At 49.9% G+C, this 22,643-nt stretch overlaps 1 protein-coding gene across 2 annotated transcripts in view; it reads right to left on the reverse strand.

Moving 5' to 3' along the window:
• The window catches only part of MYO5B (myosin VB), a 338,715-nt gene that overhangs the window by 43,821 nt on the left and 272,251 nt on the right, over nucleotides 1-22,643 (reverse strand). For both annotated transcript variants that reach the window (XR_010662907.1, XM_065932686.1), the window contains exons 20-25: nucleotides 22,396-22,552; nucleotides 21,061-21,300; nucleotides 15,257-15,490; nucleotides 2,911-2,995; nucleotides 1,369-1,517; nucleotides 148-267 (exon numbers count right to left, since the gene is read on the reverse strand). Coding sequence is in view for 1 of the 2 variants with exons in the window: in XM_065932686.1 (XP_065788758.1) it covers nucleotides 148-267; nucleotides 1,369-1,517; nucleotides 2,911-2,995; nucleotides 15,257-15,490; nucleotides 21,061-21,300; nucleotides 22,396-22,552 (985 nt within the window). In the remaining variant the exon portion in view is untranslated. The remainder of the gene's footprint in view (nucleotides 1-147; nucleotides 268-1,368; nucleotides 1,518-2,910; nucleotides 2,996-15,256; nucleotides 15,491-21,060; nucleotides 21,301-22,395; nucleotides 22,553-22,643) is intronic.

Raw genomic sequence — 22,643 nt, forward strand, 5'->3', positions numbered from 1 at the left:
AGTCCACCATGGTCCAAGCGGTCCTGCTGTCAGAAATGAGCCGTAGGCACTGTGGTTGCCAGCAACAGAACAGTGCCTTGGGGGTTCCACATGGGTCACCAACCCCGCCCCACCCACAGACACCAGCCCAGAGCCTTCCTTCCTCACCTCCACCTGCTGGAGGGTGTCCTCCGTGTCTCCAACCTCAGACGTGGAGATGGAGGGGTAATTGGAGTCAGATTCTAAGCTGCTTTGGTTTGACGGGTTCCTCCGGTGGCCTGGGGTTTGCTGTTTAGGGAGAGAAATGTGAAAACTCAAATGAATTAATGTTAATTAATGTTAATAAGAGCTTTCACTTTTCAAGTAATGGTAGACCCTAGAGTCGACTTCTGCCTCATTTGTCAACAAGAATAGGTACCACTGATTCTTGGAGTGGTAGCTAAATAGAGCTATTCCAATTAGAAATTTCACCTACAGTTCTTCCATCCATCCAGCCAAGCAACAGAATGACACCTCGAGGAGAACACAGCCCCACAGCGGGCCTGTGGTCCCTCAGTGCAAACCCCCAACTCTTGGGCGGATTTTCTCTGAAACGACCCTTAACCCTATCACTCTGAAGTGCACACAGTCCTGTCATCAGCCTCCCTCTTGAAGAGAACGCTTCACTCCAGCCCCTCGCGGCCCCTGCTTCAACCTGCACGCCACCAATTCTATTTTTCAAAATAGTAAGCATATTAGAAATAGAGCTTACCATTTATACTGTTCACTTAAAAATAACTTTTTCCCCCTTTGCATCTGATTTGACTTTGAGAGTCAAAAACCGATCTTGGTAGGAAAATTTTAGATTTCTATATATGTTCCTATTCAGCTTCTCTTCCTGGTTTCTATGCAATTAACTTAGTCTTGTTTGTGCATTTCTGGAGGGAGCAGTTACATGGGGTAAAAAAGAATGGCAAATCTTGAAATATGAAAATGCGCCTATGTATTCACATGCGCATTGAGGATTAGGACAAACCATCAGGCTCTCGAGGGCCTGCCCTCAGTATGCGCTCCCCACACCCTTCCTGCTCTCACACGGGGGTTTTTCCAGAACAGAAATAAGAAAGGAGATATATTCACACGGGTGGAATTTCCCTTCAAGCCCTGAGATCTTCATGAGCCCCCAGAGCTGGAAAAGCAGCTGCCCTGGGAACGACTCATCACCCTGCCACCTGCTTGTGGGACAACCACCCACGGGCGGGGTGAGGACTCTCGGGGTGGGGGGGGGGGGGCGGGTGGGGGGGGACACCGATCCAGAGCATCGCTCTGCAGAGAGCTGTGCCGGGGTGGCGGCCGCGTGGGAAAAAGGGCGCAGAGCTGGTGGGTGGGCGTCAGGACAGCCCTCCTTGCCTTCAGGATGGTCATCTCGTCCCGAAGGTTGTCGTATCTCTGCTCCAGCCGGGAATACTCCTTCACGAGGTTCTGGTGCCGGGAGCGCTCCTCTTCCAGCTCTTTCTTCATCACGAGGTTTTCCTTGACAGACTTCTGGGCAAACTCATCTGGAAAGCAAGCGCCCGCAGCCACAGTGATGCTTCAGTGTGGCTGTCCCTCCGTCCGCTCACTCGTAGACGAGCGACTAACCACCGGTGAAAAGGTTGCCACGACAAGCTCACGACGCAGATACCGGGCGAGTTTATTCAACAGCCTCCCCCACGGCAGGGCCCAGGGCAGCGTGGTCCCGGCTCCAGTCTCCAGAAGGGGAGAAGGCCCCGCTCACCCCCAGGGGCCAGGGAGAGAAGCCGCCACACACACCACAGCTCCCTCGGTTACTGCGCCTGCCTCTCCCTCGAGACAGCTGTCACAGCAACGGGAGAACCCAGGTGTCTTCCCGAGCGTCCTCCCTGTTCCTGGCCATTCAGGTTCCTATCGTGCAGAGAGATTAAAGGGGGCTCCAGGAGACAAGAAATGGCAACCCACTCCAGTATTCTTGCCTGGAGAATCCCATGGACAGAGGAGCCTGGTGGGCTACAGTCCATGGGGTCGTAAAGAGTCGGACACGACTGAGTGACTTCACTTTCACTTTCCAGGAGACAAGGCCACAGGTTATGTTAGGGGAAGGAGGGAAGGGAAGGAGGGAACGTAGATGGACTATTCTCCCATCTACACTTGCGATTCAAATCAGTGGAAAACAGACAATTTTTAAAGGGAAATTAAGAACTCTTAAATGTTTTCAACAGGACCGCGCTGGGCGAGTCTGTGCACTCGCGTGGTCCAGTGGAGGAGCTGGGACGGGAGGGGAGCCACCTGCTGAAGGCTGCACTGAGTCGCCGGAGAACTGGGATCTGCACATCCTGCTCCTCTTTGATCAGGCATCGCACGGGAGCTGAGGGCAGCCCAGGTCGTGCATGCTTGAGAGAGGGGCCCAGGGATCCGGCTCTCGACCCCCTCTCCAGCAAACACTGACAGGTGACCGACTGGGTAGAAGAAGCCACAACAGGTACTCTGGATGCTAAACTTAAAACTAGCAATAATGACGGTTCCTAAGTGCTCACGACAGGTCAAGCACCATCCTAAGTATGTCACAGGCTGAGGTCTGTACCCTTATGCCCATTTTGCAGATGAAGAAACTGAGGACTGCAGTCACTGAGGGACTTGCTCAAGGCCATGCAGTAGCACACTGCATCGTCACTCTTGGAGCGCACGGTCTCCCTGACCCAGATCGCATGCATTATATTGTCTATTATGTGTGCATCTCACTGCATGATACCTCCTGAAACCAAATTTGGCAGTGGGATCTTAAAGATCACCCTTCTTTTTCAGCTCTCTTTTGTTAGAACCCATTCCCCACTGTGGCATCCAGACCAATTGCATGCCTGGTGGAAATCTTTAGGGGAAGTCAGTGTGGAAAATAAATTCCAACTCAAAATGAAAAATCCAGCACTTGGCACCCACCTTTAGACTGGCACAGGATCTGGTTGTTAAGCTGCTCCTTCTCATCTTTCAAGAGTGCATTTTCTTGTTCCAGGTCTGCAACTCGCTGAAAAAGAGCAGGGGGAGAAATGTTTGCCTGTGATGCCAGGCTGAGGAAAGGCTCCTTCTGTGGGGTTTGAACTTCAGCTGGTTATGTTTAAATGTTCTTTTTTTTTAACTTAAGAAAACTGAATCAGCCAAAGTAGCTTTCATTTGGAGATTAAAATTGTACACTGAAAAAAAAATCCCATTAAAACAAGACAGATGAGTTCACCACTGCTTGTGGTTTTCCAATGCCCACAAAAACCTCCTGAAAAGCTTACACCAAGCTCATATGCCATGTGCAGGAACTTACAGTGATAACTGGCCTCCTTGCATTTAGTTCCATGTCTTGGTAAATTCTGAGTTCTCCAATTTGAGTCTCAGGAAAGTCTGATGCTAACAATGAAGACCTACCTCTGATCTTTATTCCCTCTTGCCCATGTCGGTCTCCCTGGACCAGCACAGCCCAGATGCTGGGGAAGGGAGAAAGACTTGCTGTAGACTTTCAACTATGCTGTGTGAACTATATTCAGTGAAGCTGTTACTTTACTAAGTGTGATGCGAAGTGCTAGCTGTGGCAAAAGATTTTTAAAAATGAGTGTAAGGCAGGCTCCCAGGTTTTGGTCTGAGTGACGAGCATCCCTGCAGACTGTGCTGAATGACACCACGAACAACCTCTCTCCCTTTGGTTCAAGAAATCAGTTCTGGCTACTTTTGCTACATCTTATGACCTCCTTGGGAGAGGATTCTTCCCAACCTGTGTACAAAGAGTCTCAAAATGCCTTCCTCGGTACAATAACAGAACATGTCATAACTGGTCTGTGCACAAAGACGCGATGGAGACCTCCAGAATCGTTATGTGGGACACTGTAGCACAGAATCTAGGGGGAGAGATGGTCACCCAGATCCTAGAGGACTCACCTGCATGCCCTTCAAGCTCTGTTAGACCCCCGTGGCAGTAAAAGCAGGAAAGGAGGCCCCAAGGATGCTGGCTACAGGGCAGAAGCCTTGGAGAAGTTGGAGTTTCAACTGGCTATGTTTCAATCAATGCCCTTTTCCCTTCCTTCTGGCTTTAAAGGTAAACTTAAGGCACCAAGAGGTGAGTTAAGATAACTGCAGCCCCCACCCTCAGCATCATATAGACAGGGTCAGGAGAGACTTTCAACAAGGCTGGAGCCCAGGAGCGAGGTCTGTGGTTCTCCCTTTAGGAACTCAGGAGGCAGTGCGACTCCCTTGTTGAGAATCACCACCGCCAAGCGAGTCAGGAGGAGAAGGTCACCAGGATTGGTACCGACAGGCAGGAGGAGCAGGCTGTCTGGGCCAGGCCTGGATCCGGGCTCTCCCAGGCGGCCGGGGGACGGGCCGTCTATAGACAGGAGAGCTGGTGCAGCGGGGTGGGAGGCCTGGCCTGGGAGCCTCAGCCGGCCGCGTGCTGGTGTTTACACGCGGTTCAGGCAGGGGCTGAGAAAAGACAAAGTCGGGCGGGTGGAGGGAGTGAGAACCAGGCTGGGAAAGGCTTTTCCTCTGTCCTCAGGGTGGAGAGGCCCTGAGCAGAGGGCCCAGCTCCTGCACACCCTCCAGCGGCTGCCTGAGCATCTCTGTGTTCCCCCGGCCAAGCTTGCCCGTCCCCACTCTCCCCTGGATAACCTCTTCTCACGGTTTAGTTCTCCACCGCCACTCTTCCGGGAAGTCTTCCTGCCCTGCAGGTGTGCGTGGGGCCTGTGCTGGGCGTGTGGCTCTCCCAGGGCCTACCTGTCCCTGTAGGCCCCCCCTCAAACCCCCAACCCCCGCGGGCAGAGGCTCAGCTTCCCTGCCACCTGCTCGACCTGGACCAGAGGCCTCAGAGAGGACCCAGGGGCCATGTGCCTTGCTGCCACATCATCAGAACCAGCCTGGGTCGGCACTCAACACTGGTTGAAGGAATGAGGAGCCCTGCAGATCTGAAGGAGCTGAAGCTTTCCCGATGTAAAACCCCGGACTCCATTAAAGGGTTTTTTTGTTCTAAAAGTGTGTTTATAATCGACTAAAACCTCTAGAATACATGAGCTTGTTTAATCAAATAATTCAATTCAGGAGGCACATACACTACTGGAAAATAATTTACTGTTATTGGACACAGTTCACCACGCAATGATCTCATGTGCGCCTTGAAATTAGCTTGGCAAATAATCAAAATAGCTTCCCCTTTTCTAGATGTACGAGTCAAGTCAAACAGAAAACCACCAACAGAAGAAACCACATGGAGTGAACCTCTACAAAATAATGCCCAGGGCTTAGCCAGAGTGAAGTTTCACCTGGTGCCATGGTCAGGAGGGCAGGACTCCAGCCCCACTTCAAAGTGCAAGGCTGCAACCTCTGAGCCAGCGGCTCCAGGAGGTGGGTGTTCAGAGCAGGCTGTGAAGTAACCAGACTTCCCATAAAACTAGACTCCGCTTCCCTTAAACAACCCTCTGAACATGCAGGCAGCTCAAAGAGCAGGTGGTCACCTGAGATGGCTTCCATGATCCCTCACCATCCTCATCACTGTTCTCTGAGCATCCTACAGGCAGGCGATGACCTTCTGAAATGGAACGTGTCATCTGCCTGGTACAGAAGGCATGTGCCACCACCATGAGGTTGGACCTGAAACCTCCACTTGCCTGAATGCAGCCTGAGATCATAAGCCTCACTGCAACCACCTGCGATCTACAATCTCAGCCAAAACTCTGGTTGGGGAGGGTAACACTTATGAGGATGTACCCACTAAAATTTTCTGTTGTGCACAAGCCTCATTTGTTTCCTCCATCTCCCTCCCTGATTCCAGAAGGCAGGCCTCTGATGAACTCAGCTTTGTTATTCTAAACCATTCATCAAAGTGGCACTGGGGAGCTTTGCTTTTCTTCCTGGTAGGAGCAGTTCTGGAAGTGGGCCCACAGAAGGAGGCATGGGCCCCATCCCAGCTCCACATCCCAGGAGGGCAGAGAGTGCTTCCCCAATCACACTTCCCCAGGTGCTGGCCAGCCCCGGTGTCCCCAGCCAGCTAGCAGACGGAGAGTTGCTGGCAGACATGAGGGTGACAGTCTTCTGCAGCCAAGTCGCCTTCCTTTTGTTGGCAGGGATGCAGGCTGTAGTGAGAGACACTCAGTAACACAGAATTGAGGGGCTGTGTTCCCCTCAGCATGAGAAATAACAAAACAGCACGCTCACCAGGTTTGGGGACTCATTAAGCATCAAGCAGCAGTTCCTTTTCTTTCTTCTTCTTTTTTTTTGGTGGAGAGGGTCTTTTAACTCTTGCCAGGAAATATTACTAGGAGTGTTCTTACCTCTAACAGGTTTTTTGGGACAGATCATGGGAACCAACAATGATGTAAATCCTCTTACCATGAGGCTAATTTAGCCCCTGGTAAGTTAAATGAAACACATACCTTAGCTCAGTAAATGCCTTTATTATGTAGCGCTGGGCTTTTGGTTTTGTTTTGTCTTGCCTTATTTTTTTCAAAAGTCAAAGCTATGGTTTTTCCAGTAGTCATGTATGGATGTGAGAGTTGGACCATAAAGTAGGCTGAGTGCCAAAGAATTGATGTTTTCGAACTGTGGTGTTGGAGAAGACTCTTGAGAGTCCCTTGGACAGCAAGGAGATCCAACCTGTCAATCCTAAAGAAAATCAACCCTGAAGATTCACTGGAAGACCTGATACTGAAGCTCCAATACTTTGGCCACCTGCTGCGAAGAGCCAACTCATTGGAAAAGACCCTGACCCTGGGAAAGATTGAGGGCAGGAGGAGAAGGGGGCGATACAGGAATGAGATGGTTGAATGACATCACTGACTCAACGGACATAAATTTGAGCAAATTCCAGGAGAGAGTGAAGGACAGGGAAGCCTGGTGTGCTGCAGTCCATGGGTCTCAAAGAGTCAGACATGACTTAGTGACTGAACAACAATAAATTTTTTCAAATTGGGCATTTGCACTGTAAAAAGAGCCAGAGGCAAGTTTTCTAGCAGAAAACCATGGGACAAGTGGATTGGAGGATGCTCTTCTGCCCCCGGGATCTGGGTCCTCTGTCCTCCTGGCTGTGTACCTACCATCTCACACAAAGGTACACAGCACGAAGGTGGCCTACAGCAGGGACAGCACTTCTAATTCTGCAGAGTTCTGGAAGCACTGCTGGCCTATTCACTGAGAAGAAGGTAAATCGACCCGATCAGAGAGGAGGAGGAGACAGAAAGTGCACAGTGGGCTGAGCAGAAGCGCAGCGTGAACTCACCTGGGACTCCACTCGGCTGGGCTCCTACACAGAGAGAGGAGGCCAAGGGCAGGGCTCTTGCACTGCTACAGGGAGGGGGAGCGACTGTCCCATCATTAAAAACAGCCCCAGAGAGAGGCTCGGCAGAGCGCAGACCCCTGGGCCAGCATCACAGCTTCTGTCACTCAGCACCCACTGCGCCAAGACGTGGGATCAGGAGCAAGGGTGGGGCCCACGGATACTAAGGCGGAGCCCTTGCTCTCCACCCAGTCTCAGGTTGGCAGAAGGAATAGGAAGCTAACAGTCATTGAGCTTGAACTAGGTCCTAGGTGCCATTATCGGCTTCCTTAATACCTGTGAGGCGGGTGCCATCTTCATCGGCTTTTAAGGAAACCAAGGCACAGAAAAGCTAGTGAGCTGGCTGAAGGTCACACAGCCAGGCAGGGGTACTGCAGGCTGTGACCCTGAGCCAAATGGGTCCCGGCTCTTCGCCCCTAGGCCACCCGAATCCCAACAGGTCAGAGGGCTGACATCTGAAGGACAGTGATGGCCACAGCCTGGAGCAGGCCCCAGAGGACTGGTTCTGACAGCAGAGCTTCAGGATGGAGTTCGGTGCGGCAGGGACCAACGGTCTCAGACAGACTTGCTGATCTCTCTGGAGGGTTCACAGCCTGGACTGTCTTCAAGGCCCGAAGATCCTTCCTCTTCTGACCTCACCACCTTTCTCCTTGCTTTCTCCATCTCTGCCCAATGGCCTCAGGGTTGGGCCTTGAGCCCACCTAACCTGCTCCCACCTCAGGGCCGGTGGATGTACCGTTACAAGTATCACCTGCTCCCTAGAAGTCCTCACGGCTCACTCCTCGCCTCACTTGGGTGTCTTTTCAGAAGGCATCTCTGGCCATCGCGAATGAAACAAACTCCCTTGCCCACCTGGCTCCCCTTGGATCCCTTTCCTCTGCTTTATTTCTCTTTACAGCCCACGAGGGATAATTTGTGTTTGATTCCTGTCTGTGCATTCTCCAATAACCCCCAAATATTTAAGCACCATAAAAATGAGAAGGACTTTTAAAATTGCTTACTTTTCCCCCAGGGTACAGAACAGGGCCTAACAGACACGCTCACCAAATAACAAGAGAATGAATGAAGGGCTGTGAGCACTGAGAAAGGCTGCAGTGAGATAATGTCCTTCCACGAGGCAGCATGGCGTCCTCTTTCTAAAAACCATCAGCCTCTCTGGACCCAGGAAGCATACTGATAGCACAGTTCTGAGTCTTAACGGACCAAAGAAACCCTGCACTGCACCTTTTGGGGGAAGACGCGGCACACTCCACTGTGAGAACCTTACTACCTGCAAAGGTGGATCTATTTACTTGTATTTGGAAAACCCCAAAGCCTTTACATGGGAACTACCCAAGGTCAACACCAGCTGGTGGTGTGGTGACCGATGACATGATAGAACACAGAACCCCAACTGCACCAGCCTGAATACTCAAGGCCTGGGGCTCACAAACATCAGGGCCCCTTGCTCAGAGCCAGGGACCTGGCTGTGGGCTGTTCGTCACCCACCGGCAACCCTGCACCAAGCCAGGTCGTGCTGGCCTCACCACAGAGCAGATTCTGGATAATGAGTCGTGGCCTCTGTGTCAACGGCAGGCCTGGGAGTCACGACTCCTTCATCAAGGACACGAAAGAGCACAGGTACACAAGTCAGTCAGCATAGGGATCACTGATAGCTTTAAGAACAAACAAAACACACATCCCACAGGCTAAAAGGAAGGAAGGCTGCAGGCTGAGATGCAGACCACTCTGGGGAGAGGCCAGGACAACAGCGACCTTTAACAGAGCAGCTGCCAACTAACATCTATGGCTGGACTGGGGCGGCGGGAATGCCCAGGCTCTGCACTGAATTCCTGCCCCCAGGGGTACCTGGCCTCCCGCAGCCCCAGGCAGCCTGGCCATGTGGGCTCATGATGAGAATCCTGTCAGGGGTGCAGAGCCTACACTCTTCCAGATGTCAGTTCCAATACGGCACTTGCTGACCGAGACATCAAATCAATTCATTAAACGTCTGCCAGCAGTCGGCTCCCTCCCTGATTCATGCATGTCATCGATGTTTTTCAGCGAGGAGCAGGCTGTTGGATACGCCGGAGAAGAAACCAATTGTCTGATTATGCAGTGTTAAGATTGGACACAGGGCCTTTGATAAATATTAAACCCTGACTCGGCAGAGAAGAATCAGAGGGGTACAAAGCCAGCCCACACCTGCCCATGACCACAGCCACCAGAATAAATGGAAGACGTTAGAGAAAGAGGAAAATGTGCTTCCACTCGTTCTCCTCCTGGGGTTTCCCAGGCACAAGTGGTAAAGAATCGGCCTGCCAGTGCAGGAGACACAAGAGATGCAAGTGCGATCCCTGGGTCAGGAAGGTCCCCTGGAGGAGGACATGGCAACCCAATCCAGTATTCCTGCCTGGAGGATCTCATGGACAGAGGAGCCTGGTGGGTTACAATCCATACGGTTGCACAGAGTCGGACATGACTGAAGCGACTTAGCATGCCTGCAAGCACGTCCTCCTGGAAAAAGGCAGACTTCACACTTCATGTGACCAGTTTAGGATGTGCTTGTGTTTGGAGTCAGGAAGGTGCTTTTCTTGTTCTGCCTCTGTGCCTGCTATTCCCTTTCGTTTCAATGTCCTTGAATTTCTTTTTCCTTGCCAGGACCAAGATCTCATTGTATTTAAGACCCAGGTCAAGACTTCAATACAAACAATTTTTCAAATCCAAGTAGGAGGGAGCCCATTTCCTTATTTGGCTCTGTGGAGGAAGACTGGGATATTATCAACCCTTAGGCTCCCTAGGATGGAGACACGGCTATTTTAAAAGTGCTCTGAGTCCCTAAATCCCATTGTCCCAGGAGAAGCAGGGAAGGAGCCTGGGCAGTTGATGAGTCAAGTGCTGCCCATGGGGGCAAAGACAGGAGACCCCGGTTTTGTGATCTGCTGGGTTAACACCATCTTGTGTGACCAGCATCCATATGCAGAGAACCTGCTTTTCTTTTTCTCCTAGGATCACCAGTCTCAGGTCTCAATCTTGGTTTCTTTTCTCTGGCTTTTGATTTCACCTTCTTGTCTTTTATTCACACACAAAGGTTACTGACTATCTGTTCTCAAGGATTCATAAACCACAAGTTTGGAATTTCATGCTTTATAGGTTATAGACTTGTATTAATAGCTACATTAGTTTCCTTAAGCATGTGCTTTACCCCGAAGAATGAAGTTCATTCTGATAGGGACAGAATGAAGGGACAAAATAGGTGATTCAATAGTTTATCTCACTAGGGGATTTTAAGTAGAAAAACATGGGAAATTCCTGTAAGTTAATGATTACTCGAGAAAGCAGGCTTGCTTAACCACAAAACCATGCAACAGAGGCACAGGACATGCCCTGAACGATAAAACAGTGGTGGCATGAGACCCGGACCCTGCCCAGTGAACTCAGTAAGTTAATGACCTCCAAAACAGGCTCTGTGCACACAAGAACAATCATTTATGGGAAACTGACTTTTCAAAATGAAAAACCCTCAGTGCACTGAGACCTGAAAATATTTTTCCAAAGTGCTAAGACAGCCCTCAACCAGTAATGCCAAAGAAGTTGAAGTTGAACGGTTCTATGAAGACCTGTAAGACCTTTCAGAACTAACACACAAAAAAAGTTCTTTCCATCACAGTGGACTGGAATGCAAAAGTAGGAAATCAAGAGATACCTGGAGTAAAAGGCAAATTTGGCCTTGGAGTACAAAATGAAGCAGGGAATAGGCTGACAGAGTTTTGCCAAGAGAATGCAATCATAGCAAACACCCTCTTCTAACAAGAGATGACTCTACACATGGACATCACCAGATGGTCAATATCGAAATAAGATTGATTATATTCTTTGCACCCAAAGATGGAGAAGCTCTAAACAGTCAGCAAAAATCAGACCATGAGCTGACTGTGCCTTAGATTATGAACTCCTTATTGCAAAATTCAGACTTAAATTGAAGAAAGTAAGGAAAACTATTAGGCCATTCAGGTATGACCTAAATCAAATCCATTATGATTATACAGTGGTGGTGACGAAGATTCAAAGGATTATATCTGATAGAGTGCCTTCAGAACTATGGATAGAGGTTTGTAACATACAAGAAGCGGTGATCAAGACCATCCCCCAAGAAAAAGAAATGCAAAAAAGGCAAAATAGTTGTCTGAGGGAGTCTTACAAATAGCTGAGAAAAGAAGAGAAGCTAAAGGCAAAGAAGAAAAGGAAAGATATATTCATCTGAATGCAGAGTTCCAAAGAATAGCAAGGAGAAATAAGAAAGCCTTCCTAAGTGAACAATGCAAAGAAATAGAGGAAAGCAATCAAATGGGAAAGAAAAGAAATCTCTTCAAGAAAATTAAAGATTCCAAGGGAACAATATTTCAGGCAAAGATGGGCACAATAAAGGACAGAAATGGTATGGACCTAACAGAAGCAGATAATATTAAGAAGTTGCAAGAATACACAGAAGAACTATACAAAAAAGATCTTAATGACTTGGATAACCACGATGGTGTGATCACTCACCTAGAGCCAGACATCCTGGACTGTGAAGTCAAGTGGGCCTTAGGAAGCATCACTACGAACCAAGCTAGTGGAGGTGAAGGAATTCCAGTTGAGCTATTTCAAATCCTGAAAGATGATGCTGCACTCAATGTGCCAGCAAATTTGTAAAACTCAGCCGTGGCCACAGGACTGGAAAAGGTTAGTTTTCATTACAATCCCAAAGAAGAGGAATGTCAGAGAATGTTTAAAGTACCACACAATTGCACTCATTTCACATGCTAGCAAGTCCATGCTCAAAATCCTTCATGGTAGGTTTCAACAATACGTGAACCATGAACTTCCAGATGTTCAAGCTGAACTTAGAAAAAGGCAGAGAGGAATCAGAGATCAAATTGCCAGTATCTGTTGGATCATAGAAAAAAGAGAATTCCAGAAAAACACCTACTTCTGCTTCATTAACTACACGAAAACCTTTGACTGTGTGGATCATAAAAAGCTGTGGAAAATTCTTCAAGAGATGGGAGTACCAGACCACCTGATCAGCCTCTTGAGAAACTTGTATGCAGGTCAAGAAGCAACAGTTAGAACTGGACATGGAACAATAGACTAGTTCCAAATTGGGAAAGGAGTACGTCAAGGCTGTATATTGTCACCCTGCTTATTTAACTCCTATGCAGAGTACATCATGTGAAATGCTGGGCTGAATGTAGTTCAAGCTGGAATCAAGATTGTCAGGAGACACATCAATAACTTCAGATATGCAGATAACACCATCCTCATGGCAGAAAGTGAAGAACAACTAAAGAATCTCTTGAAAGGTGAAGGAAAGGAGTGAAAAAGTTGACTTAAAACTCAACATTCAAAAAACTAAGATCATGGCATCTGGTCCCATCACTTCATGGCAAACAAATGGGGAAATGATGGAAACAGTGACAGATTTTATCTTCTTGGGCTCCAAAATCACTGTGGATGGTGATTGCAGCCATGAAATTAAGAGTCACTTGCTCCTCTGAAGAAAAGCTATGATAAACCTAGACAGCATATTAAAAAGCAGAGACATTACTTTGCTGACAAAGGTCCATCTAGTCAAGGCTATGGTTTTTCCAGTAGTGATGTGTGGATGTGCGAGTTGGGCCATAAAGGAGGCTGAGTGCTGAAGAATCAATGCTTTCAAGCTGTGGTGTTGGAGAAGACTCTTGAGAGTCCATTGGACAGCAAGGAAATCAAACCAGTCAATCCTAAAGGAAAATCAACCCTGAATGTTCTTTGGAAGGCCTGATGCTAAAGCTCCAATACTTTGGCCACTTGATGCAAAGAACCAACTCAATGGAAAAGACACTGATGCTGGGAAGGATTGAGAGCAGGAGGAGAAGGAGGTGACAGAGGATGAGATGGTCAAATTGCATCATCAACTCAAAGGACATGAGTTTAGTCAAACCCTGAAGATAGTGAAGGACAGGGAGGCCTGGCGTGCTGCAGTCCATGTGGTCGCAAAGAGTCAGACACGACTGAGCGACTAAACAACAACATGACAGTCCTGGCCTGACCATATAGGGAGGGACAAGTCAATCCCCTGCTCTCTCCGGGGAAGGAAATGATGATGAAAATGTGACGCCCACGCAAGAAAGACAAAGGTCTTCTCCCTCTTGCCACTTTTCCTTTGATTATAAAGCTGCGGCCCACTAAGTTTGCAGGGCGAGGCATTTCTTGCCCTCCCGCTTGTAAGCCTCACAAGCATCTTATTCTAATAAATCACTTCTTATCTGCCATTCTGCTCTAGCTGAATTCTTCTCTGCACTTAGACATAAAGGAGTGTCGTACTGGAGCTCTTTGGATCCCACCTGAAGTGACACCAAATGGTTTCAATTCCAGGCCTCATGGTGGGTGAGCTGGCAGGTTTATCGGGGCAACATGCTGCACTTTTGTGCCTGCGCTGGGACGTCCCACGTCTCAATGTCACCTAATGTGACTTAATGATCCCCATGCGGATTCACCCTCTGACTTTGGGAAAACCCTGGGATTTGGAGAAAGTGGAGATGGTGTGGAAGTTCTGCCTGGATACGAAATGACAAAAGCAGCTTGGCAAGCCCAGCAGGTTCTGGCTCTGCAGGCTTTCATGTCCTTTGGCTGAAGGCAGCCTGCACATTTCTGGTCCTGCCAGAGAAGATAAAGGCGCACGAGAAGAGAGAGGCGCCACGGATCAGGGCTCAAGAAGGGCCTGCTTCCCTCTAGAAGCCATCAAATACCATCTCGTGGAGCTGACTACTTGCAAGTAGAAGGGGCCTAAAGATGATCCAAACCAACTCTTCTTTCTTTTTAAACAGATGAGTGAACTAAGGTCAGAGAAATTTCCTGTGTGCACTTAGTAATGGGCATGCAGGGGTGAGAATCCAAAAACTCCAGCTGTCTATTTCAGGACCATTCCTGTGAAAGCATTCTGCTTGCCCTGATTTTTAAATACTAAAAATTATTATTTTTACATTAGAAACACTGAGTCCTTCCCTCACAGATTCTCAACCCATTGCGACTCTCCAGTGATGGACAGGAACCAAGCACGTGGGCCATGCCATAGAGATGGCATAGGACACTGAGGCTGTGGAAGGCTCCGCAGGGCATGTGGGGCTTCCCTGGTTTGGACAGCTATCTAAGGAGTGGAGAAGGGGCTCCTTGCATCCTGACATTCGCAATGGGGGACAGGGGTCCAATCCCAGAAGTTACATTTTATGGAATGGAGAGTAAACCTACAGAGCACGCCAAACAGAGTAGATGAGCCAGGCTGAACCGATCAATACTTAAACTTTAGGCAAATTCCCCAAAGCACTGTGATTATGGGGAGGGATACCTAGATGTTTTGTTGTTTATTCGCTAAGTTGTGTCCGACTGTTTTGTGACCCCATGGACTGTAACCCGCCGGGCTCCTCTGTCCCATGGGATTTCCCAGACAAGAATACTGGAGCCAGTAGCCATGCCCTTCTCCAGAGGATCTTCCCGATCCAGGGATCAAACTTACATCTCCAGCATTGGCAGGTGGATTCTTTACCGCTGAGCCACTGGAGAAGCCCAGGGGATGCCATAAGGTTGCCCCTAATCCCTGCAGGCAATGTCAGGAAGAAAGGCCACTACCTCTAAACCATTTCTCTTGCCAAGAAGGACTCAGGCCACAGAGCTGATTCAGTGGTTAATTCTAGGCTATAAGGAACATGCCCAAAGGCACACATGCGTAACCTTTCAGGGGATTCCATCATGTCCCACTAAGGGCAGAGACTCAATTAACACTCGCCAGGTGAATGGACACATGCTTGTGTGCGTTCCCCCAACACAGGGGCACTTTACATCTTAACGCAGAGGGATGTCAGTCTTGGGCATAAGCCCCAGAAAAGTCCATGGCAGCTGTAGAGCTGGAAGAAGCAAAACTGCCTTGGAGGGGTGCTGCGTTAACTCATCCACCACCCAGCTACCCCTCCGGCCCCAACAGACCTTCCTCAGCTCATCCTTCTCCCGGGTGTGGGTGTCCTCCAGGACCTTGCGCTCCGAGTGGGCCCTCTGCAGCTCAGTCCGCAGGCTCTCCACCTCCTCCTGCAGCTGCGGGCCGCTGTCCTCACCCTGGTTCTGCTGGTAGCAGGCCAGCTCCTTCTTCAGCTTCTCCACCTCCATGTCGTGTGTGGAGGTGATTGCTGACAGCTGCTCTGACAGCGTCTTTAATTCTTTGTTCTGCGAGAGCATCGGCAAACAGGAAGAGGGGAGAAAAGAGGTGGATGGTAAGGTTAGTGGGGCAGCAAAAAAAAAAAAAATAAAAAAGAAGGCAATTAAAAAAGGAACTTCCAAGGTGGAATTGAATCTCGCAACCACTGAATGCTTGAGTGCTTTCTTGGCATCTCCCTAACAAAACTGTATCGTGAACCCAGGAGAAATACAGGAAGACAAAGCACCAAGACTGACATTCGAGGAGTGTTTAGGAACAGGGACAGTGCTGGAAGCTGGCTGAGAGTGGTCAGCCTTCTATGTCCACTGGAAAGATCTTATACCTGGTTTTTAAGTTTTGGGAACAATGTACTTGGCTTCTTGAATCTGCAGCCTTTGCGTTTCAGGCTTCCCTGCTCTATCAACGCTGAGCCCTCCTGCCCTTGGACTCACTGGCACAAAGAGCTGCAACCTAATCGCTGGCTCTGAGACAAAGGACCTCTTTAGCATCCCCTCTTCCAAGGGGGCCCTCCACGGGGCCGGGGGAGCCCTCCCACCACCTGTCCGCTGGTTCTATAAGAGTCTGACTCCAGAAACGGATGCCCTGGCCAAATCCGTCCCTGTTGACGAGGTACCAAATTACATACTCACTCAAGCAACAGGCAAGTGAGAAGCAGTCCCAGGTGCCTGGTGGAGGTACGGAGGGGGGCAGGGAGGGAGACTGTAGGTGAGCTCACACACAGGAAGCCCTGAGGACCCAGGGCCAGTGTCAAGTGCAAGCGCAAACATGGGCAGAAAGGTGCTGCAGTTGAGCGTATCAGCTGAAGGTGCTCAGAAGGAACGTGGAGGGGAAAGAATCAGAGTTCTCCCGATAATCAAGCTGGCGGCAAACAGGCATCATCATTCTCCATGGCTATTCTCTGCAGGAGCTCTGGGTAAAACAGAGCTCTTGGCATCAGGAACCAATGACTCATTCACGTCAGCTATGAAGCGTCATGGGGAGCAGTGACGGGCAGCAGCAGAACAGATGTTGGACCCAGTACAACACCGCGGATGCCTGGGACCTCAAGGCTGAGACCTGCGTTTGGTATCCAAGCAGCATAATCCCCTCACTGATCTATCACAAAGAGATCCTCCCACAGTCTGAGGAAAGGTCTCATTTAGAACCTGACACACCCACACGTCTGGGCTGGCAGTCAGCCTTGTTCAAAGTCATCACCAATGAGAAATCCAATTAGGCAGCATCTGTTTAAACAACCCAAAGCTGGTCTGTACTGCCCACCCAGGTCTGGAACTCCCCAGAGGCTGAAGGGTCTCTGCACAAGGGGAGTGGGATACAGGGCGGGGATGCGAGTTGGATTAGTCGCTTCGACACTGCTCTGTTCTGGGCAGGAAGTGAAGTTCCTCCCGGTGGTGTGGCCTGGGTCAGATCCCAGGGAGAGTGGGAATGAGAACCAGACTGGGGGGCAGGGGGGAGGTGCTCATGATGGAGCAGGTGTGGGGTGTAGAGAGAGCCATACAATGTGGTGTGACACCCTGCTATGGTCAGCAATGACACCCCAGGACCCACATGCAAAGATGACATGTCTAGGAGGCCAGTTTCTTTGCTTTCACTGACACGCAGGCTGAGGTGAGGCTCAGGGAAGTCGAGGAGCTAAGAGGTTGGAGCTGGACGGACCAGAGCTCAGGCCCCAGCTCCGTCCTGATCAGCTGTGTGGTCAGGTCACTGCACCTCCCTGCGCCCGGCTCCCTCAGTGTGCAAGAGGGACCACAGTAACTCCATCCTCAGAGGGTTTCATCAAGGTTCAGGGAGACTGAGGGCCTCCCTGGGGACCGGCACCCAGTAGGTGCTTGATGAGGGTCACCCTCTTCTCCTGGGCTGGGGGGGAGTGGTCCCCTAGAGAATGGAATGATGAAAAGACAGGCCAACAGGGGTGTGGGTGGGAGATTCCAAACAGCAGCCCTTGGGCATCTCCTTATTTCACCACCATCGGCACCCAGAAATAATCGCTGAGGACACACCGTGGCTGTACATGTCCTTTTTTGGAGGCATGATTTTGGAATGGGAGACCCCAGAAGGGCCTCACAGCGTCCTGCCTCCTCCACACACCATGATGTCCACGTCAGGTGCCCACAGCTGTGCTGCTAAGCCTGGTGCCGGGAGTGGTGAGGGCCACCCATTCCCTCATAGAGCCCGGAAACCCTCCCTGCGGAGGCAGGCCAGGCTCCCTGGAGCTGCCTTGGTCAGTGTGACCCGAGACCTGGGCAGCTCTGTCCTGAACCAGGGAGGGCCTTGTCCTGATACTGGGGGGTCTGGGGATTTCCACATGGACCCCTGTTCTCCTCGGCTTCCTCAGACATCCACTGCATCCACTGCTCAAGGGCACTGTACTATATGATGCACGTCTATTAACTCATTCTCTCCTCACAGGAATCCTACACAGTAAGGCTGATTCAGTTCAGTTCAGTCGTTCAGTCATGTCCAACTCTTTGCAACCCCATGGACTGCACCACGCCAGGCTTCCCTGTCCATCACCAACTCCTGGCTAATATACCTGTTAATCAAGGCTGATTAATATACCTACCTCATAGTTGAGAAAACTGTGAGAAAGCTGTGACTTGCCCCTACAATTTTTCAGATGTACATGAATCATAAAATATTAACTACTTTAATTTAACCAAATGCACATGAAGCACACTGAATCAAATTGGTTGAAAAGACTACTAACTGAATCCATACATTTGTGTCATATTTTTCCCACTAAAATATAGTTTAATATTGCCTTATAAAGGTCTAAGGAACTTGACCCTCATTAAAAAAAACAAAAACAAACTGTAAGCTCAACTGGTCATCTTACTCTACATATGCTTGAATAAAGACAAACTGATAGAGTCAAGTTCATAGGTTATACCATTTTTGGCTGAAAAAATGTCACACCACAGGCCTACACCAGGGACTCTGCAAGAAACAATCCCAGGAACTATCACTGCATTTTCTGCTGAAGGATACTGTGAAGGCTGTAGCTTATTACATCACAGGTTATGAACACCCTCAGAAAACTGTCTTAGCACCAGGGATAGTACCAACCCTTCTAAACGCTTTCCTCGGCTCTCAAGTTACTCTACTTCCTTCTTCCTGTTTGCTTGGGAACTTGCTGCCAAGTTCACATCTTGTCTCTGTGTGCACAAAACCTTCGACGTGACTTTTGGGCCCTAACCTCACCCTAGTTTTAGCCTACAGTTTCCTCCTTTGCTGTCCTCTTGGCAGTGGGGACACTGGGGACACTTTTTTAAAAAGCGCCCCCTGGTGATTCTACAGTGCAGCCTGGAATTGAGAACCACTTTATGGGATCAGTGAATTTTTGAGTGAGAAGTTACAGCTCTTAGACCAATCCCCTCCGAGGAACTCAAGGCCCAGTTAAGAGATTTGGCCATAATCCCTAGCTGTCAGCTCTGGCGGCAAGTATAACTGAAATAGAACTCAGGCTTCCATGCAGCTGGGACTCAGTCCATGACCTCAGGCCACTCTGCCGAACACTTGGGGATGCTTTCACCTATGTCGCTGCTGGCAAGCGTGTCTCTTTTCCTCCTGGCTAAGAATCTGTGTGTGTTGCCTTCTGAGAGGCTGCAATACAATGAGACTCTAATGTCCCGATGCCACAGGTTGTTTATGACTCTTCTCAACACAGAGAGACACGCATCTTCTTTGACACCAGGTCACACACTCCACTACAAAACACCGGCTGGTCCAAGGATGACACTATCTACAGGAATGAACTCAAAACAAAGCTAAGTGTCTTCCTTGCACTGAGGAATTCTCACATGTCTGAAGAATCTCCTAATATGCAGACATCCCCAAATTTGGTTGGAGGTAGCAGAACATTCTCTGGAACCAAACTGCCAAGTTTCAGTCTTAACCATGCTACTTCCTAGCTGTGCGACCTCGCAGACTACTTGGCCTCCCTGTGCCTCAGATTGAAATGGGAATAATGTTAAATCTTACAGGGCTGTGGTGAGGATTAAATGACTTAACACATGAGGATAGTGCCTGGCACACAATTGAGCAACATGGGGAGGGTCATAAGAAAACAAGACCTAACTCCCCCCTCCCCGCCTTCTCTCCTCACCCTCTGCACACAGGGCACCCTGCCCAGAGTGGGTAACACTGGCCACCGCTCACAGATGTTTGCCACGTAAGAAGTTTAAGGCAAAAAGCTCTTTTTTAAAAAATAGGTCTTTTAAATCTGCTTCTCTTTGGTGTTCCAGCACGTGGAGTATAAAATACTAGATTTACTTTTAACCTCTTGAGTCAACTTCAGAAATCAGCAGTGACAACACAGGGACCGATGGCTGGAAGAGGCGGCCAGTACACAGGCTCCAGGCACAGCACAACGGCGCTCGCAAAGCCTGCTCCTTCCTCAGACCATGCTTTTTGCGCAGAAAGTTAATGGGGGCAATTTGACTATGCAAATATCTTTCCCGGCCAGTCGTCAATAGCCATAAAGTAACAATAATAATGGCAATGACAGCAATAATACAGGTCCGCTTTGGGCTTGTGTTTTCCACAGGGCTGAGCCCACAGAGTCATTCTCCTGTCTACTCCCGATGCTTTGAGCAGATGCGTCTTCCTCTGAGACCTGACCTATCACTGCAGGCCAACCGTGCATGAGCCTTCTGTCTCACTTCTCCACCAGGGAGCCTCAGTTTTCTCAACTATGAAACAGGTATATTAATCAGCCTTGATTAATAGGTATATTAACCAGGAGTTGGTGATGGACAGGGAAGCCTGGCATGCTGCAGTCCATTGGGTTGCAAAGAGTTGGACACGACTGAACGACTGAACTGAACAGGGAGGCAAACGAGACACCCGTGGGACTCACACAAAGACAAACACCCAGGGTGACAACTTCTTCCCTGGAAGGCTGGTCTTTTTTGCAAGAACAGAGAGGCAGTAACATTTGACTACTTTGGGGGCTCATGTTCAGGGCAGCTGGTTTAGGTGTAAAATAGCTCATTTATTTTCTTGCCCTACTGGGATCATGAGAAGCTTTAAAAAGTGCCTAACGTAGATTAGGTACAATAAAACCAGTGACCGCCAAGGCAATGCCAACTCTCTCTTTCTCCACCCCTTGCACCAGGCATGTTCACCCCCTTCCTTCCCTCCAGCCTCACCTTTTCTTTCTCAGGAGGCACCAGAAACCCTCTAGGCATTGCAGGAGCCTGGTCCTGAGGTCACTAATACCCTGCAAGCCCAAGGTACCAGTGAGCCTGCTTTCAACTCTGGAAACCCATTTTAGCCACAACACAGGAAAGGACTGACTCTTTAGTGACATTTGGGGTTAAGAAACCAATATCATCCTCTTTATGGCTGTGGGATCAGGCAGACCTGGGCTGGAGCACTGGTTCTAGCACTTCCTAATTCTGTGATCTTGGCCAAGTATTTGATGCTCCGGATCCACAGTTCGCTTACCCGTAGAATGGCCTCATGAAGCTGCATAGGGATCAATTGAAAGCTCCCCTCGGGAAGCCATGTGTCTCTCAAACGTGCCCGTGGAGTCTTGCCCTGGCCCCAACCCCCGCATGGGAGTGGAGACACTGACCTGGTCGTCGATCTTCCGCTGCAGCTGGACTATCTTGTTCTCCATGCCCACGTTGAGGCGTTTCAGGTGCTCCGCCGAGCGGGCTTCGATCTTGAGGGCCTTCAGCTCCTGCTTGGCCTTGAGCCTCCGGAAGCCGCACTGGATGACAATGGCCGCACCCCGCAGCCGCTGGAAGCGCCTGCGAGCCATCCAGCCCCGCACGTGCTTCTGGATGACGGTGGCCTTGTGCTCCCTGAGGACCTGCAGGGCATAAGCGCACAGCTGGTGGGTCTGCGCTGCACAGTGGGAGCCAGGGGCTCGCGTACAGCTCCGCAGAGGCGAGATCCAAGGTCGGCAAGCCACAGCTGCCCTAGGACTTGAGGCTTTGGTGGCTGTCTGTCTTATGAACAAGTTGCAACTAAGTTTGGTGGCAGCTGTCAAACTCTCATTTCTAATTTTTTGTTTTTTTTACTCGTTAGGAAACCACAGTCTAAAAGAAAAACCTCAAAGTCAGAGGGGCTTAAAGATTATCCACCTGATAGCCCCCCATTCAACAGATGTGGCTCCCCTCCCGGTGACACTGAGCTGGAGATAAAGTGAGATGGTAGAGTGGGATTGTCGAGTGGGTTAATGGGTCACAGTTAACTTGGCTTGTAATTCAGTTTTCTTTTTTCCTATCCAGTTAAAAAACTACTCAGAAAGGACATCATCAATGTCCTTACTGTAACGCCCTGAAAAATAAATGTTTGCGGAATGAATCAAAGTGTTGGTCGCTCAGTTTTGTATGACTCTTTGTAACCCCCATGAACTGCAGCATGCCAGGCTCCTCTCTCCACGGGATTCTCCAGGCAAGAATACTAGAATGGGTTGCCATTCCCTTCTCCAGGGGATCTTCCTGACCCAGGGATCGAACCCAGGTCTCCTGCACAGAAGGCAGCTTCCTTACCGTTTGAGCCATCTTGCCCTTGGACTGGACTGTACCATGACTGCCTGGTCCTCAGGCCTTCAGACTCGGGCAGAGTTACTCCCCTGGGCTTCCTGGGTCTCCAGAGTGTACAAGGTACATCGAGAACTGCTCAGCCTTCATACCTACACGTGTCAGTTCCTCATAACAAACCTCATCCACACATGCCCATGCGCACACAGACACATGCATCTCCTATGACTTCTGTCTCTCTGGTGAACCCTGAGTCACTGCGCCTCATGAGACTTTAGTCAGGGTTCGGTGGGAGCAGAGTTGTGAAATTCCTTAGAAAAAAGCGAGCAGTGCCCAACAAGTGCTGAGGTCGGTGCCAAGCCATCTGCTGCTGCTCAGTTCCGAGTCTGCAGCCCGCGTCCCTGCGGGCGACTACGCACCTGGTGGTAGATTCTCCGCACGAACATGCCCCGAGCGAAGGCCTGGATGATGCCGGCGGCCCTGCGTACCCTCTGGTAGGCTCGGCGGGCCCTCTGCATGCGGTACTGCTTCTGGAGCACCACGGCCGCCCGGCTCCTCCGCAGACGCTCGGCCAGTCTGGGGAGGGAGAGAGTGGTGGGCCCTTCGTGAACACAAGCCCCTTCCCCAAAATCAGCCCTGCCTGGTCACCCACCGGCTAGGCCAACTC

The sequence above is a fragment of the Muntiacus reevesi genome, chromosome 4, assembly GCF_963930625.1.
Source record: "Muntiacus reevesi chromosome 4, mMunRee1.1, whole genome shotgun sequence".
In the NCBI taxonomy this organism is placed as follows: domain Eukaryota; kingdom Metazoa; phylum Chordata; class Mammalia; order Artiodactyla; family Cervidae; genus Muntiacus; species Muntiacus reevesi.